At 40.7% G+C, this 20,091-nt stretch overlaps 1 protein-coding gene across 1 annotated transcript; it reads left to right on the top strand.

Annotated features, from left to right (window-relative positions):
- Window positions 1-8,113: 8,113 nt before the first annotated feature.
- On the top strand, window positions 8,114-12,152 carry LOC135482166 (mucin-2-like). The gene is made up of 3 exons (XM_064762024.1): window positions 8,114-8,145; window positions 8,787-8,871; window positions 9,912-12,152. The coding sequence occupies exons 2-3, from the start codon at window positions 8,811-8,813 to the stop codon at window positions 12,128-12,130; spliced, it is 2,280 nt and encodes a 759-aa protein (XP_064618094.1). The 5' UTR covers window positions 8,114-8,145; window positions 8,787-8,810; the 3' UTR covers window positions 12,131-12,152.
- Window positions 12,153-20,091: the final 7,939 nt, after the last annotated feature.

The following is a 20,091-nucleotide window of genomic DNA, read 5'->3' as shown; positions in this document are numbered from 1 at the left end:
ATCAACGCCCAGGTCTATACTGCCCATCAGTATCCATCGTCTATACTCTCTATCGATGTCCAAGTTTATACTCTCCATCAATGCCTAAGTCTATACCATCCATCAGTATCCAATTCTGTACTACCCATCAGTTTTCACCGTCTGTTCTCTCCATCAATGGACGTCTATACTGTCCATCAATGCCCAAGTCTATACTCCCAAGCAATGCCTACGTCTATACTGCCCATCAGTGTACACCGTTTGTACTTTCCATCAATACCCAAGTCTTTACTCTCCATCAATACCCAAGTCTTTACTCTCCATCAATACCCAAGTCTTTACTCTCCATCAATGCCCAAGTCTACACTTTCCATCAATACCCAAGTCTATATTCTCCATCAATGTCCTAGTCTATACTCTCTATCAATGCCCAAGTCTATTGTTACGACCCAAACTGTCTGTATTATAAAGAGATGGCTTGTTCGAAATACACGATAGTTTAGCTGCGCAAACAAGTAACCAAAACCAGCAGATTTTATTTTACAATTTTATTTATTAGCTTAACAAGAACAGATAATAAGACTTATACAAATACTAAAGTACTTAAGTTTAACAAGAAAGGATAGCAGTATCTATACAAATACTAAAGTACTTACGGTGTCAAGTCCAAACGGACGCATATATTCCACAATAAATACCACACAGGCATAAATGCTCAGAGGCAAATTCACGAGAGGGAAAATCCACAGTATAACTGAGTGTATGACGAAATATACACAAAATTCCACAGACAGGGTCCATGTACTAATAGGCACTGTGTATACAAGAGCACAAATTAAACATACAAATTCAGACTGAACAAGTTCTCGGTGGAGATAGGATATAACAAAGCCAGAGGCTATAAAGACACCAAAATTCAGCACAAAAGGCCTACTAAAGTAATACACAGCAAAGCATCCAAACTCTCAATAATTCTCCTTTCTCCGTTCTCTGTTCTCTCCTCTTTCATAGGTCTTATATAGCCTGGTGGAATTGTCCAGAATAAGAAAATTCCTGAACACTTGATGTAAACAAACAGGCACCGAACTGAGCGCATTCTGGAACATTCTAAGGTAGAGGCAGACAGCACTCCCTGAACTTAGCATATGTAAACAGTGGCAAGCTATATTTAGAAACTGACGGCAGTCGTGCACATAACACTATACTCTCCATCAATGAAAAAGTCTATACTCTCCATTAATGACCAAGTATCCGTCAATGCACACGTATATACTCTCCATCAATGCCCAAGTCTGTGCCCTCCATCAGTGTCCCAGTATTTATTCTACATCAAAGCCCCAGTTTATATTCTACATCAATGCCCCAGTATATAATCTACATCAATGGTCAAATCTATATTTTCTGTCAAAGTCCACGTCTATACCCTCCACCAATGCCAAAATCTATTCTCTCCATCAATGACCAACCTGTGTACACTCCACCAATGCCTAAGTCTATAATCTCCATTAATGCCTCAATCTAGACTCTCAGTCAGTGTCTCTCTTCAGTAATGCTCAACCCCATACTCTACATCAGTCTATACTCTCCGTCAATGACCAAGTCTACTCTTCATCTTCATTGAGCTGTCCACCATAAGAACAATTCTGTAGTTTGGTACTGAAACACTCATTACTGGTATTATCTGTTTTTTTAAATGCTAATTTGTTCCTTTCAGCAGAACAAGCTTTAAAATGCAATTTAAATGCAGAGGTTTTACCCCGGGCTCTGCCCGTTTTCCTCTCACCATAATGCTGGCCGCCGTCGTATAAGTGAAATATTCTTGAGTACGGCGTAAAACACCAATCAAATAAATTTATTGATAAATGAATAAATAAATGCAGAGGTTTGAACTGTTATGTTTAAGAATGAGAAAATATTAAGACGAATCTGTCCTAATTTGGGCCTATCCTGTCACAATGCACACACTAAATTGAAGCACTGAAAAGTCGAAAATAGTTTTTTTCAGAATCAACCACTGGTGGCGCCGCAATTTAATGTGGGAATCGTTCTCCTCAGTACTAGGATGATTTATTTAATGTATCTGTTTGCCTTTTTACGTTGTACTCAGGAATATTTCATTTACATGACGGCTGGCATCATTATGGTTAGATGAAACCCACGATCATCCCCGAAACTTATCGCGTACGACCGGGGAAAAAGCCAGCATGAGTTGGATTTGAACTCACAACGACCACATTGGTGAGAGGCAGCTGGGTGATTGTTCTGCGTTGGCGCGTTAGCCACCCCTGATCACTCCCCATCCCTACCCCTGATGGCTATATGCGAGTCGTGTGCTCACTGATCTGATTGTATATCACATAGATGGCCAGATACAAGTCATTAGGGTCTGGTAAAAGTCATCAATATTATATAGTGTGATATGTAGCCATCTGGTTGGCTAAACAATAGACCTCCACATGCAAGTTACATAGACAGTAGGACATCGGGTACGAACATCTGGTTACCTTGTATACAGATATAACCTAAGAAAACCTATCATTTGAAGAGGCCAGTGAATCAAGACAGTGGTAAGACACGGTGCGAACTGTCAATACGAAGCCTGCATCATTTTCATGTTTGATTGGGGTTTAAAGCTGCTATGAAGAGAGATTGACTTACAACATGGAAATAATATTTATGAATATAGAAAAACACACAGGTAAGTTAGAGCAGGATCCGAATACGCGATCCATTGATCAAGGACTGGTTGTCTGCATTGAGAGTGACGCTACGACGACTGAGACACTGATCTCGTGACCGTACAAGTATGAGGAGCGTGGTATCGGCCCCTTTGATACATGCATTGACAAATTGAATGGTCTATGTTCACGGAAAGCTCTTGCTTGTAGATTTCCAACAGCAAACCCAAAGTCACATTTTAATTCTCTGTGTAAAATAGAACTTTCGCATTTTTATGATGACTATTACGTCTTATACTGATGGCTTTACGTCGACAATTTACCATCTTGAAGGGACGAATACATAAAAATGCCTTTAAAATCATCGAATGGAAAACAGAAAACTGCATTTAAAAGAAAACGTTAAGCTTTGTGGCAGTTTTTATAACAGAATTAGCTTCATTCAAATGTTTACATTCTGAGTTGGTTTACAGGGGCCATAATGCTAACGTCTGGCGCCACTGGCGTAATTGCCTTCACCCATACCACGGTATTCTTGCCAGGGGAGCTGCTTGCCATGCATTAGTCTAAGCATACACTAAATGAATAAAACTGGCGATAATTTAATCAATAGGTAAAAACGAAAAAAAATCATTATTTGGCAACCATGGGGCTGAAAACAATCAAAATGGTCCATAGCGCTCACCACACAATCAAACAATTCAGATCTGATTGCATATTTCACAGATAGCCATATAAACGTCATTAAAGTCTGTTAACTCATCACACAATGGGACTCAAACCTTTCAAAATTGTCCCTAACGCTCACCACACATTCAAACTAAGTATGTTCATATATACACGTGCTTATCAGTACTGTATTCCGCTAGATGGCGCTTAAATCTTACCTTTTCTCATTTAATTTAAAAGTAAATAGGTAACTTACTTACTGACTACTAACTACATGTACTATTATACCAATCTTGACGACTTTTTGTATCCTTTAGAATTACAAAGAAAATATTAAAATTATCAGATACAGTATGTTCAGATTTTACGGGCTATAATAGTGAAAGGGGGTTATTGATTGTTGAAAATGAGGAGAAAAGCAATCAGCTAGGCCATAAGTAAAGTAAGGACAATTCAAATTTTAAAAAAAAGTTTCTAGAGAGGAAATCAAATTTCCTCCAACAGACAATGTGGTTATATGTGAAGTCTGAAGGTAAAAAATGCTCGTGCTTGCAGAGACGTTGGTGCAGTTTTTGTCTTCATCTACATGCTAATGTAGAGGCTGTGATGATTTGACCTGATTTGTTTCTTTCTTTGATTATTTTGCGTGTTACATCGCTTTCAGCCTTATTTTTATGACATATCCTTTTGGCACGTTGTTCTTAACATCGCCATGCATGAATAATAGATCACCATTTACACATGTAGATGTTCAGATGAAACAACAGTACTTGTGCCTGAATGGAAAATATGCCCTGCTTAAAATAATAAAGGTTTTCACAATCCCAAACAAATGAATCTGTATTCTATATGAATCAGCAAACAAGATAAACGTCAAATTGGGTGATTTGAACAGCCATTGCGTCAGTGGGTTATCACCGATGGGCCTGAGCTTTCTAATGAGCTGGGCCCAAATTCACGCGACAGAAAACAGACCGCTGGAAGGCTTAAAATTGAGGCAACATGATTGGCCAACATTTCCTGATACATTGGTGGCCTACATGAATGCTCTCTTGAATAGATAGGATTATTATCTTCCAAAAATCAAAAAAAAAAAAAAATTAGGATGCTTGGAAGTGTTAAAATTAAGATTTTGGAAATAGTGAAATGTACGAGATTTGATCTCATGAGCAGCCATAGCGTTTTTCATTATTTATAGCTATACATGTTTATAGCAAATTGCCTTTGTCTTCTTGGCTATATAGAGTATGGGAAATGATTTAGTCATCATTTAACGCACGCCTTACATACACGATCAAAAATACATAGCACGGTGAAGCCATATACACCATGGTGAAGCAGTATACAAAACCTGATGAACCCATATACATATCACTCAGAACCCATAAATATATAACGTGCTGAACGTAACCCGGTGGACTCCATACGCATAACATGGTGAACCCAGTAGCTTGCGAGTGGTCGTGCGTTTCACTCGGGCTCTCTCCGGTTTCCTTCTATGCACCATAATTCTGGCCACCGTCGCGTAAGTGAAATATTTTTGAGTACAGCGTAAAACATCAATGAAATAAATGAGTAACTATATAAAATAACGATGTGAACTTCTATATCGACGCTTTACACTTTTAAACAACTATTAAAGTTTCTCTATACGCATGATGAAGAACAATTATACATAACATGATGAACCTAGGTATGGTCCTTGGCTAATGGTTTCCCCCGGACTGCCCGGTTTCCTCCCACCATAATGCTGACCGCCGACGTATTAGTGAAATATTCTTTAATGCGGCAAAAAACTCCAAACAGGTAAATGAATAAATAAATCATAGGGTAATGAAACTGGGTACAACTGGATAAGCATATTCCTGAAGCGGAAAATATGCCCGTCTACTATCAACGGAAACAGACAGTGGCCGTACGAGGTATTTAGATTCATGTACATTAGAGCCGCGAACTACACTCAGATTCGTACACCTTTATAAGCCGGGAACTGCACTTTGATTCGTGTACATTTATAAATGCTGGGAACTACATTCGGATTGGAATAGGGATACATTCACGTTTGTGTAGGTTTTCAAGCCAGCTACCGGTTTCGGTCCTAGAATCACGCAGCTTCAGTGAAGCATAGGGCCTACCCATAACTAATTAGTGCTTATAGTCAAGTGTACTTCGGCGTCTACAGCATACATTTATGTCAAGGTGGTTCACGGGTTCTTGGATTAGCCCTCTTACAGGAACATAGTTATTGGCGCTCAGATTTACGTCACTTAAACCATGCCACTAAGGGAAGCATCATGGTCTTAGCAAGGTTAACGCTGTGTACACATGAGGTCGAAGGGATGCTACTCTGAGATTTTGCGTGGAAAAACCCCATAATCAGTCATCATATGCCTTATTTTCTGCAAAATGTCGTATCAATTTTTGCATCAAAATTAACACAGTTTAGGGGGCTGGGTGTCGGATATGTAGCCCAGAAATCATGGCTATAACGATGTGACCAAATCTATTTCTTTTAGCGAGTGGCCAATATTCAGCTCTCAGCTCAATATTGTACCAAAATTACCTTTAGTCACTGACACATGAAAAAACAAGCTTTACATGTGGACATATTAAAGAAACAGTGGGATACTGGATGTTGGGCAGGGTTCAACATGTTTTGATGGAGGGCGACATCAGTTACCGAAACTGCTATCGACTTAACCGTAAACCCTGCTACTGACACTGTCATATTTGATATCGTTTACACGTTTTAGTATAATATAACCTTAATAATGAATTGTATTTTATCTCTTTGTAGTATATGATCTCACGGCAGTGTAGAGTTGGACATGGATGTTAGGAATTAAAGCGATGTAGTCTAATCACAGGGACAGTAGTGTAAGCTGTGTTATTGCATGGAGTTTGTTCTAACCACAAAAAAACAACAACAAATTACTCTCCAGCATTGTCCAGCATGCAGCTTGTGTTTGAAAAATTAAGACGTCACCCGAGGCAATGAGTTCTTGTCGAATATAACCTTATGGAGCTCTAAAAAAATGTATTCTAATTGCATTTTCTTTGGAATAATATGGACGTTCAACATATCAATGTGTAGAGCCTGTGTTTTTACGTATCACTTGGGCCTATGTAAAGGAATTTTAGTACCGAGTATGACTTATTTTCCAGACAGCTGAATATATTTATTTATTTGATTGGTGTTTTATGCCGTACTCAAGAATATTTCACTTATACTTATTTCACTTATGGTAGGAGGAAATCGGGGACAGTTGAATATAGGCGACTCGCCATCTATATTTAAGCCTGCTGTAATAAATCGGCGGTGGATATTTATCTGCTAAAATGGAAAACTGTGCTAGTTACTATACGTAACTTGAACCCTTAAGCAAGAAGGGACGCTTTGACCTCGGTAAGCATGCCATAGAGGCATATAGGACTACTAGCTGTACCTACGACTGGCCCCGCTAGCACAGTTGGTAGAGCGTCCGCTTCGGGAGCAGTAGATCCAGGGACAATCTTGGGTCGAGTCACACCTAAAACTTTAAAAGAGGAAGTTGCAGCTTCCTGGCTTGGCGTTCAGCATGAAAGGAACAGTGCAACTACTGGTTGACTCGTATCAGTATAATGGCTCAGACGGGGCGCCTTTCTTGCCTTCGGTAAGGCGTCTCAGTGAAGCAGCACTAGATAAAAGAGCGGTCGAAATCCGTCTTGCGACAAGGAGGCACATTACATGCGTTCTAAGGATTCCTTCGTCGTCATATGACTGAAAAATTGTTGAGTACGACGTTAAACCCCAAGCACTCACTCACTGTAGCTTCCAACTCCGTTATTCCATCTCAAGTCATCCTTTCCTCCACACGCGTTCGTCATTGCTTAGACGTTGAGCGAAGCAAAGAACCTTTTTGGTTCCTTGTATGGAAAGAAGATCCCTCCAACAGATACTGACAGCTCAAACTTCAGTGTGCTAGCCCAATCAAATACCAAGGCCTACAATAAGTTAATTGGGAACAACCCCTTTTCATAATGGTTTTTTTTCTAAGGCCATTCATAACCTTTCGTGGAATGCAGTTATATACAGAAAACAATCACACTTTTCCTAGACGTTTCATTGGTCGATGTACCTTAACCGTGTGATGAAAACCAATAAACAGAATGGGGAGGAGAAATATTTTTAATCCCGAGAGATGGCTCTAGCGTGAACCATTGTTACGTCAAAAACTGATTGTAGCGCAACGTTTACAATGTTGCAATGTGTCCGTTTCTACTGTAACGTACGTCATTCTGTCTTTGATATGAAAACATTATCACGACCTGAAAAAGGAACATTTGATGCATGTTATGTTATGTTATGTTATGTTATGTTATGTTATGTTATGTTATGTTATGTTATGTTATGAATTTTATGTGAATTTGACGGCGTCAGCATGCTTCGTCATTCGACCATGCAATCGACATGTAGCATTTGACAAATCGAATCGTCTGCACACGACTTATGAAATAGACTTCATTTTGCTGCCTGATTTTGCACGTTATAGCGGTAATCTGGTGACGTCATACTATGATGACGTGATATTCCACCAGACAAATATGATGTTCTGCAGGGAAGTTTTGCTGAAATGACGTCACGAAGAAAGGAATGATAGGTAACCCAGTTGGGAGAAGGAGTGCGTGGTGGAACATTGGGTATGTTGGTTCAATATTTTGCGTCACAGACCTTCGTCATGACGTCAAACCAAAATGATGTAATCGATGACGTACCGTAGTTTATATCGAACAAACGCTCTTCAACCACATCATCGACCGGAGAAAGTCGACGGAACAGGTAAAGTGGAGTAGTTAATGTTCATCAGTATATAGGCACATAAATCTACTATGTGCGATTTGCAGTAACAAAAAAATTTTTCCATTCAATGAATTATGCAGCACTGTGGTAGACTTTCTTCAAATCGCACCGTTTTCAACGGGCTTCTGCACTTTTAATACCCATGGGTCGGTTGTTGAAAAGTGTCTTAAAAGTAAGGCTAGGCTTAAATTGTAATAGCTGTGCTCAGTTGTTCAAAAGTCTATTAGCTAAGAGTGGTATTAAGCCATATTTTATACTTAAATTTTAGCCAAACTCGGCAGCCAATACAATTCTCCAACGTGAAAATAAAAGAGCAGCAGTTTTAGTTCATATTTGATGTACTGGTACACAATTCTTTTTAGGCTAAGTACAAAACTGAAGACTTGACTTAAAGTTAAATGTGGTATTAAGTCTTAAACCAGTTTGGAACAACCGGGCCCAGTCTTCGCCGAATACAAAATTAATGGCACTTTAGTCCAGACTAAAGTTAATACCGGGCTTATGCGCTAATACAACAACTATATTGTGGATGTTTCCTCCGTTATAAATATCATAACCATAAATACTTTTTCTTAAACTAGTATGAATGCGAAGACTTTGTATCTTCATAATGTTTTTAGGTAACATACATCCACGTTAGCAGGATGTTTTTCTTGAGGATACCATTCGCCTGTTTGTCCCTGGCCAGCTTGGCTGTTTGTCACGGTGAGTCGAAAATAATAATAAAAAAATATCACCTTATTTCCATCTATGCTCTCACTACAGACCTTACCTTAAAAGGCACCTGACGTTACTCTCTTATTTGTGCGCAATCAACACTACATATATTGACATGGTACGATGCCAGTCACTTTCTACTGTGGTTAGTACACGGTTTATTGTATTGCGTGTAACATTGATGTAATAGCAGCTCCTTCTCAGCACTAATTTTCCTTTTTATATTGTGTTTTTCCTGCTCCTGTATGCTTTTATATCCTTATGTATTTATGTGATATTTTCATCCATGTCTATGTAATTTTTTTATATCGCTATTGGCACATATCACGCAATACGCATGGGTTGCCATTCTCCTAGTATAGGCCTATATAAATATATATATATATATGTGTGCGTGTGTGTGTGTGTGTGTGTGTGTGTGTGTGTGTGTCAGCCATTTGCAATCAACATATCATAGTTTTCTTAATGAAAACGCCCACTGTCGCAGTGAAGTGTTTTCAGTTGATTATGGTTATGCGTTGTCTTTGAATTGCTCGTTTACATCTTTATGAGAGGCTGCTCTATTGTACTATGGGAAAATTATAAAAACCATTATGATCGCTCCTTCCTACTCGAAAAGGCACGATTTCAGACAAACATTATAAGACATAATACTACCGATACTACAAAACAAAGACAAAAATATTAACAAATGCAAAATCAGCAGATGGGTTATGTGGATATACTTAAAGTTTATATTTAAAGGCTATATTTAAAGTCCATCCTTTTTTCTACTCACTGCACTCCACATAGTAGCGGAGCTCGGGCAGTGTAGGCGTGTCAAATCTGTTAAATGTCGCTTTTACGACGATGTTGACGGCGTGTGACCAATCACATGTGACTATACAAAAATGGGCGTCTTCTGCAGGTTCTCTTTGTGTTGCTGTGGTTGGATAGGATGAAGGAACATAACTAAGTCTAAATCCACTGCCCTGATATCTTTTCGGGTACGAGTAACGGAAAAAATATTAATATTTTGTTCATTTCAGAGAGTCGGTCAGGTTCTGCTAAACTGCCAGACGGTGATGTAAACTTTCGAGGCGGCAATGGTAACAACACCGATCCCGTTGTTTCTAAAAGAATGACTTTCTTAGAAACGCCCTTCCATCCAGATGACCTTTTCCGCACGATCGCTGAGGGCAACTCCTCGCAATCACGTCATCATGACACAGTTTCTGATTCCGGACTTAATAGCCACCACTTAACAACTTCCACCACAAGTGCAACAGCAACCACACCACAAAATTCTACCCAAAAGACGGTTCTTTCTACAAAGCAGAGTACAGGACGACCTGAAGTTACAACCACTGCCTCTACAACACCCACGTCGCCTTCAGATTATAGTACACTTCAGTCAACCACCCGGCCCATATTTGTGACAGAAACCCGATTACCTGAGCTTTCTTCAGACGATAGTACAGTACCGAAGTCCACCACCCAGCCCACATTTGTAACAGAAACCCGATTACCTGAGCTTTCTACAGACGATAGTACAGTACCGAAGTCCACCACCCAGCCCACATTTGTAACAGAAACCCGATTACCTGAGCTTTCTACCGACGATAGTACAGTACCGAAGTCCACCAACAGGCCCACATTTGTAACAGAAACCCGATTACCTGAGCTTTCTACAGACGATAGTACAGTACCGAAGTCCACCGCCCAGCCCACATTTGTAACAGAAACCCGATCACCTGAGCTTTCTTCAGACGATAGTACAGTACCGAAGTCCACCAACAGGCCCACATTTGTAACAGAAACCCGATCACCTGAGCTTTCTACAGACGATAGTACAGTACCGAAGTCCACCACCCGGCCCACATTTGTAACAGAAACCCGATCACCTGAGCTTTCTACAGACGATAGTACAGTACCGAAGTCCACCAACAGGCCCACATTTGTAACAGAAACCCGATTACCTGAGCTTTCTACAGACGATAGTACAGTACCGAAGTCCACCAACAGGCCCACATTTGTAACAGAAACCCGATCACCTGAGCTTTCTACAGACGATAGTACAGTACCGAAGTCCACCACCCGGCCCACATTTGTAACAGAAACCCGATCACCTGAGCTTTCTACAGACTATAGTACAGTGCAAACATCCAACAGCCCACCCACGTCGGCTACTGATAATAGTAATGACACTACACACGGAAAAGTTCATGTATCTAAAGATTCTATGCCGCAAGGCATGGAGCCCTCGGTTCAGTTCATACCAGATGTCTGGGTTATTCCTGAAAGAAGGACTTTCGAAACGCTCAAGCCCTTCTCTCCAGATGATTTTGGACTTAACAGCCATCACACAACGCCAGCTTCCACCACAGGTGCCACAGCAGCTACGTCACATAAATCTACCCAAAAGACGGTGTTTTCCACTAAGCAGCTTTCAGGACGACGTGGGGTTACCACCACTGCCATATCAACACCGGTTTCGCCTTCAAACGATAGCACAGTTCCTAAGTCCATTACCCGGTCCACGTCTGTGACAGCTACCCAATTACCTGAGCTTTCTACAGGCGATAGTGCAGTTCCAACGGCCAGTATCCAGACTGGACTTTCAGACGATACCTCTGTACTTACGTCTGCCAGCACTAGGAACTTAACAGGTTCTGTCACTGATGATACCAATGATGCAGACCTTGACAGCATTGCAAGTGGCACGGTGACCTCTAACGATGTAAGTGATCAACCCGTCTATTCCGATACTCCGACACGTGGTCTAGTTATCACAGACACAAGTAAGAATGACCATGAAATAACCACAACGACTGCTTCCCTGTCTGACAACACTCCTGAGCCTGTCACAAAACTGCCAGTACCCATTAGCGCTTTAGATCGCGGGGAAAAATTGCCTAATAATCCATCAGCAAGCAACTTGCCCGCGGGCTTACCGGGGATTTCTCCGCCGATCAGCCCTGAAAAATCTGATACGCTGCGGGGAAAAGTCCACACACCGACTATGCAAACAATCACTGAAAGAATAAAGGGCAGAATGATAGAAGGGCTGTTGCCGGCACCCATGGCAGTGATCGCTGGCGAGGAACCACACAAGCGCACTCCTCAGCTCGAACACTTTTTGGAGGAAATAATGGCAGACCTAGTGCCACGTGTTCGCGCCTACATACGGCATCTCAGCTACAATCAGAAAGTAAACTTTCTAGACGAATTCATTCAGAAGTACAAAGCGCAAATTCTGCGCCCCTGAACAATGATGGGCTGAGGAAATAGCTGTTACTCTAGGACGAAATGCCGGGTGTTACCTCTGTTTTGTCAGGATAATCATACCAGCGCTGACATTTGGGATGTCCTTCTGGTTCCTGCTCCACAAAACAATCAAAGGCCAACTTTACTTAAACTATCATGGCTACATTTATAAATTCAGCATGTCTTGTCATGTTGATTACAGTTAACTTAGTCCATGGTTGTTTTGTAGAAAGGACCTTGCATTCGTGACAAGGGCCTGTTCTCAGGCATTACCATCTGTAAGTTCTATACCAATTATTGCGTTTTAATTATACATAGTTTTTGTGGTTTCTGGTTGACTTTGCGTTAATAAACCTCCGATACACTGGAATAGTACCTTGCTCGCTTTAACCTAGCAGTTTTTATCCATTGTCTGATTTGAATTTAATAAATTCCTGAACATTTAATTTATACGTAGAATTCAAATAGCAATCTAGTGAGAAATAATGCGACAAAAACACTTTGCGCAACTGCCACTTAAACAGATGATGGAGAAAGTAGTTTAGTAAAGCTAGTTATATAGAATCATGTTGTGCGAAGTGTTTTTTGTCGCATTATTGCTCACTGACTTACTGAAACCTCTCCATACCCGCATCTAAAACAGCCATGATATACCGTTCCAAGTAGTTTCGGTGTATGTATTTTTTAATTATGATTTAAACATAAATGTCACCAGAACAACGCCTTTACCTCGTGTGAAAACGGAAGGGTCGTGTGATCATGGCTAGAGCCAAAGTCCTGTCTAAACTTGCACCTTCACACTCACGAGGACGAAAAGGCCTTGTGATCATGGCGTGAACCAAGGGCCAGTCTAAACCTGAACCTTCCGCTTACGAGGATGGAAGGGTCGTGTGATCACGATCATGCCGTGAACCAAGGGCCATTTTAAGTCTAGCCAATCCGCTCACGAGGACGGAAGGGTCGTATGATCATGGCGTGAACCAAGGGCCAATCTAAACTTAGTGCATCTGCCCACGAGGACGGAAGGGTCGTGTGATCATGGCGTGAACCAAGGGCCAGTCTAAACCTGAACCTTCCGCTCACGAGGACGGAAGGATTGTGTGATCATGGCATGAACCAAAGGCCAGTCTAAACCTGGACTTTCCACTTACGAGGACGGAAGGGTCGTGTAATCATGGCGTGAACCAAGGGCCAGTCTAAACCTAGTCCATCCGCTCACGAGGACGGAAGGAGGTCCACTCCCACTTAGGGAGTGTTGTGTTTTACTGGCCTGTCCAAGGACAATGCAGAGTAAACCTGGGCCCAGTTTCACGAAACTTTTTAAGCTAATACTATACTTATAATTTTTGTCGGGAAACACTCCATGGAACAAACTGCCGATTTAAGCAATTTTCTGGACCCCCGAAGTTTCGTGAAACCGGGCCCAAAACCTCGTAATTAGGATGGGTACAAAGCTGTGTTGCTCTTGGTGTAACCAAGATCCGCAACAATGATGCAAACAAATCTATGTTGTTCTCGTTAAAACCAAGGTCTAGTCTAAAACTGTCACGTAATCAGGATGTGAACAAAGCTATGTGTTCTTGGTGTGACCAAGGACATGTGAGCATGTCCAGTGTAAACGTGAACCACGTAATCTCGATGTGAACAAAGCTGTGTTGTTCTTGGTGTGACCAATGTCCAGTGTAAACGTCAACCACGTAATCTCGATATGAACAAAGCTCTATTGTTCTTGGTGTGACCAATGTCCACTGTAAACGTCAACCACGTAATCTCGATGAGAAAAAAACTGTGTGTTCTTGGTGTGACCAATGTCCAGTGTAAACGTCAACCACGTAATCCCGATGTGAACAAAGCTGTGTTGTTCATGGTGTGACCAATGTCCAGTGTAAACGTCAACCACGTAATCTCGATGACAAAAAAACTGCGTGTTCTTGGTGTGACCAATGTCCAGTGTAAACGTCAACCACGTAATCTCGATGAGAAAAAAGCTGTGTTGTTCTGGGTGTGACCAATGTCCACTGTAAACGTGAACCACGTAAACTCGATGTGAACAAAGCTGTGTTGTTCTTGGTGTGACCAATGTCCAGTGTAAACGTCAACCACGTAATCTCGATATGAACAAATCTGTGTGTTCTCGGTGTGACCAATGTCCAGTGTAAACGTCAACCACGTAATCTTGATGAGTAAAAAACTGCGTGTTCATGGTGTGACCAATGTCCAGTGTAAACATGAACCACGTAATCTCGATATGAACAAAGCTGTGTTGTTCTGGGTGTGACCAATGTCCAGTGTAAACGTCAACCACGTAATCTCGATATGAACAAATCTGTGTGTTCTTGGTGTGACCAATGTCCAGTGTAAACGTCAACCACGTAATCTCGATGAGAAAAAAACTGCGTGTTCTTGGTGTGACCAATGTCCAGTGTAAACGTGAACCACGTAATCTCGATGTGAACAAAGCTGTGTTGTTCTGGGTGTGACCAATGTCCAGTGTAAACGTCAACCACGTAATCTCGATATGAACAAATCTGTGTGTTCTTGGTGTGACCAATGTCCAGTGTAAACGTCAACCACGTAATCTCGATGAGAAAAAAACTGCGTGTTCTTGGTGTGAAGAATGTCCAGTGTAAACGTGAACCACGCAATCTCGATGTAAACAAAGCTGTGCTGTTCTTGGTGTGACCAATGTCCAGTGGAAACGTCAACCACGTAATCTCGATATGAACAAAGCTGTGTTGTTCTGGGTGTGACCAATGTCCAGTGTAAACGTCAACCACGTAATCTCGATGAGAATAAAACTGTGTGTTCTTGGTGTGACCAATGTCCAGTGTAAACGTCAACCACGTAATCTCGATATGAACAAATCTGTGTGTTCTTGGTGTGACCAATGCCCAGTGTAAACGTCAACCACGTAATCTCGATGAGAAAAAAACTGCGTGTTCTTGGTGTGACCAATGTCCAGTGTAAACGTGAACCACGTAATCTCGATGTAAACAAAGCTGTGTTGTTCTTGGTGTGACCAATGTCCAGTGTAAACGTCAACCACGTAATCTCGATATGAACAAAGCTGTGTTGTTCTGGATGTGACCAATGTCCAGTGTAAACGTCAACCACGTAATCTCGATGAGAATAAAACTGTGTGTTCTTGGTGTGACCAATGTCCAGTGTAAACGTCAACCACGTAATCTCGATGAGTAAAAAACTGCGTGTTCTTGGTGTGACCAATGTCCAGTGTAAACGTCAAACATGTAATCTCGATATGAACAAAGCTGTGTTGTTCTGGGTGTGACCAATGTTAAGTGTAAACGTCAACAACGTAATCTCGATATGAACAAATCTGTGTGTTCTTGGTGTGACCAATGTCCAGTGTAAACGTGAATCACGTAATCTCGATGAGAAGAAAACTGTGTGTTCATAGTGTGACTAACGTCCATTGTAAACGTGAACCACGTAATCTCGATATGAACAAATCTGTGTGTTCTCGGTGTGACCAATGTCCAGTGTAAACGTCAACCACGTAATCTTGATGAGAAAAAAGCTGTGTTGTTCTGGGTGTGACCATTGTCCAGTGTAAAGTGAACCACGTAATCTCGATGTAAACAAAGCTGTGTTGTTCTTGGTGTGACCAATGTCCAGTGTAAACGTCAACCACGTAATCTCGATATGAACAAATCTGTGTGTTCTTGGTGTGACCAATGTCCAGTGTAAACGTGAATCACGTAATCTCGATGAGAAAAAAACTGTGTGTTCATAGTGTGACCAATGTCCAGTGTAAACGTCAACCACGTAATCTCGATATGAACAAATCTGTGTGTTCTTGGTGTGACCAATGTCCAGTGTAAACGTCAACCACGTAATCTCGATATGAACAAATCTGTGTGTTCTTGGTGTGACCAATGCCCAGTGTAAACGTCAACCACGTAATCTCGATATGAACAAACCTGTATGTTCTTGGTGTGACCAATGTCCAGTGTAAACGTCAACCACGTAATCTCGATGTGAACAAAGCTGTGTTGTTCTTGGTGTGACCAATGTCCAGTGTAAACGTCAACCACGTAATCTCGATGAGTGAAAAACTGCGTGTTCTGGGTGTGACCAATGTCCAGTGTAAACGTGAACAACGTAATCTCGATGAGAAAAAAGCTGTGTTGTTCTTGGTGTGACCAATGTCCAGTGTAAACGTGAACCACGTAATCTTGTAGTGAACAAAGCTGTGTTGTTCTTGGTGTGAGCAATGGGCAGTGTAAACCAGGAAGTAGACGTAGTAGACGTAATTAGCGCCTGACGTCTTTTAAGTAAAAGAAAGCTAATATATGAAGTAAGGTTCATCGTACAGACAACTGAAAAATGCGCGTAGAAATACTTTCATTTATTTTTTCAGATTTTTCAAGAGTGTTGAAAAGCATTCAAATGTTTGACGGCTTTACGTGTCATAATAACGATATCTAGGAACTCTGACGTCACACTAACCTGTTTTCCTGGTGTTCACCAGGAGGTAAAAATTTTTGGGGACATTATTTCAGTAATCTTTTACTCATTGGTAAAAAGAGTTATTCCGATGTTCAGTGTGGTGATTAGAGTTGGAAAAACTTCCGGTGACGACAGAATTCTTAAAGAAAGATAGTATGGTCCATAAAGCTCACCTTTGAAATCAAATGTATAAACACCGTTAACTCTTTTCACAGAAATCTAAAAAAATAAATGAAAGTGTATTAATTTTAAGTGGTCTATTTAGTGATGAACACTTTAGAGGTCTTTTCCTTTCCTGACAACATGCATAGTGAAAGCCTTCTGTGACTAATGTGCCTGACCCGTCGCTCATTTTGATAGCTTTCTGGGTCATCCTGAACCTTTGTGACCAAGGTCTAGTCCAAACCGGGAGCCCGTTTCACTAAACAGTTGCTATGCTGTCGTATGCCCATTCACCATACATATTGATGTTTGTCTTCAATATCATACTCTTTACAGCGCATGCGTCGCTCTTTGACTTTCGATTTGGAATCAGGGCCCCTCTAGCACTTCCGTTTTTCGGGAGAACGAATGTAAATCTGTGAATTTTTAGTCTTTTTTCACTGCCAGCCTGCGATTTTTGGTGTACAGGTGCATGTTTGGTAACAAAATGATGGAAATTGTCTGAGTTTTGGGTAGGTACGAGTTTTAGCAATAAAAGTTTGAAACCCTGGGCGAGAGGACACAAGGAGACAGGTGGTGATGAGGCTGCCAGTGACGTCCCCTTGGCGTTGCTAGGCACCCCCCCCCCCTCCCCCCCGTCACAGAATGTTCCAGATTTTGACAGTCAACCCATGTCAAGATTTTTACGGCTGCCTTCCCACAACCTGGGTCAGGTACCAAAGCACCAAGGCTTATTAACCACTGAATGTTTAGGACAGAGTTACAGCGCTAATAGAAAATTAATGGGGGTGTGTGGCCCTTTACATCACTGCCACCAATAGCAATTTTGCAGTAATCTTGAATAACGCCGAGGTCACTGGGGTCACGGTGATGAGGCATGAAGTGATGTCTGAAAACACAAATAATCCCTCCTAACCTTTATCTCTAATAACACTTTTATAAACACGCATTCTTTTTATCAACAGTATACACAACAGGATTCTACCCAAAGCCTGAAATAATTTTATTGTTGAATGCTTATCAAGTAGTTCCGCGGGAGAACAATCCTAAGCGCTTGTTACGGGCTCTAAAGATCAAGCTTGTCTGTTGGTGGCAGTGATGTAGTTTAAAGCGAAAGGCAGAGAGCGACGCATGTGCTGTAAGGAGCATGCTTCAGTATTTGTTGCCATGGACGATATCGTAGGCACTGGTTCATGAATTGCACCGCATAACGTCGCCACGGTGGTTGAGGAGCATATATTCTGTGACACGACCTAAGCTAAATTTTAGAGATGGTAGATACACTCAAACCTGACTAAAGCTGCATGGGTTAACACAGGAAAATCTACGTCCACTGTCAGCCAATCAGTGTTAACTCTGTGTCCCTTGAAGTCAGACGTAAACTTTAAATGTTTATTGCACTAAAATTGTAACTACTGACCTGGCGAGTTTATATTTTACTATTAAGGGGAGTATTGGGCTTTCACGACAACACTAAAAATAAGCGGTATTTTCTTCCAAATCTAAGTTCCGGTACAGCATTACAAGTTATACTAAGAGTCTAGCTGACGCAAGTCTAGGACAACTTATCTCGTGGATCGGCAGTAATCATCAAACACAGCACATTTTACAAGCCTTTCTTTTATTACACAACGATTAACAAAATATTCCATTCCATGCAAACGTTAACATAATATAAACTAAATATAGCACCTTATCCTTGGCAGTCGGCAAGTGTACAGTGTCAAATGTACAGCGTGACCAGGCTTGTATTCATTGGAAGCTCTACACCATGCGTCTGAATGGCACCGTCGCACCTAATCGATGGGTCCTATGCGTCTTGCATGAAGGGCCAACAAACTACATCAACGTTCTTGACAATACCTTTTAAAGTCATACCTCAGCATGCACTGTTAACAAACTTGAAGAAACATTGCGACCCTTTAATAACAACACAGTTTACTGCAAGTTTTAACTTCCATTTGAAAGCTTGATTAAACTTGACGAATCGGTGTTCCTCGAACAAAAGCAAATCTTTCTTGATCAGCTATTGTACATGTATACTCACTAACCAATGATGGTTTTCTGCAAAAACCGATATACTTAACAGAACAAAATGACACTAGACACGGATTCACACAGCGTCGTCTTCAAAGTACATGTGATTTACAACAATACAGCCATCTTGAATGTTTTCAAGTAGAAATCAGGTGTAGTTATGAGGTTATGGCTGTTTAAGTGAAATAATACTATCAAAATAAAAGTTATGTCCACAATCAGGTTTATTTTAGAATTTTTTACTGAAAAAAATGGAGTTAAATGTATGAAATCAATACTGGGCTCTAGGATCATAATGATAATGTCATCTGTCAGTCATTTGACATGGAGCTGTCTTTTATTTTTAACTTCGGAAGAAATTCATGGGACATTTACTAGTTTAAATTATCTATTACTTCACATTACAATGTATTTGGGACACACAAAAAAAATGTTTATAAGGTTGCAAAACCTTAAATTGGTCCAAATAACTGATTACAGAACTAAAACACTAGACTTTATTTTATTCTGAGGTAACAGTTAAAATAAATAAAAATAGTGTTGAATACTACAGTACCTTAAAAAATCCACTGAGAATTACTTACCCAGTTCGTCACTTTACCCAAGACAAGCTTGTTTATCTAGATCTAGACCAATTTGACAAGAGGCCAGATCTTCACATACCACATGCACTTTACAGACAGGAAAACCCCACAAATGTTTCAGACATGCTATGCCACACAACTTCAGGTACAAGTTTGTAAAACAATTTCAGGATTACTGTCATAAGCTTACTTGTTTTACTGCCACTCTCTATTTGTTAACATTGTGAGCAGATTAGATAATTGTGATGGCATGTATTTTACAAGTATTAACATGTTTACAGTACATATTACATGAAGTGTATGTTAACAATATTGAGGTCTTGTACATTTTAACACTAAGTTTAATGTTCGAAGTATTGTAGTTAAATGTACAGTACTTCACAAATGCTAGCATGTGTTTTACATGATTACATTTATTTTACCGCTTTACGTGTATGTTAACATTTAATGCACATACGATAAACATTTAATGCACATACGATAAACATTTAATGCAATCAGCAGTTCTCACCTGTTCAGCACCTTCCTTAACTTTCTTAACTAAAACAGCTGTTGTAAAACTTTCCCTCACATCAGCAGCACAAAGACTCAGGATTTCTCACTTGGAAGCATTATGAATAGAACACCTGGTAAAAGCCATGTAGTCAACTGGTGAACAGCCATGGCAGAGTTCAACATGCAAATAGTGACAAAATACATTTCTCTTCAA

The sequence above is a fragment of the Liolophura sinensis genome, chromosome 1 (genome assembly GCF_032854445.1).
Source record: "Liolophura sinensis isolate JHLJ2023 chromosome 1, CUHK_Ljap_v2, whole genome shotgun sequence".
NCBI lineage: Eukaryota > Metazoa > Mollusca > Polyplacophora > Chitonida > Chitonidae > Liolophura > Liolophura sinensis.
This window is presented reverse-complemented; position numbering and strand designations above follow the sequence as displayed.

Bases quoted from the DNA above. Each gene is read 5' to 3' on its own strand.
- LOC135482166 (XM_064762024.1), top strand. From the start codon at position 8,811: ATGTTTTTCTTGAGGATACCATTCGCCTGTTTGTCCCTGGCCAGCTTG. The intron at 8,872-9,911 runs GTGAGTCGAAAA...TGTTCATTTCAG, and splicing joins CAGCTTGGCTGTTTGTCACG to AGAGTCGGTCAGGTTCTGCT.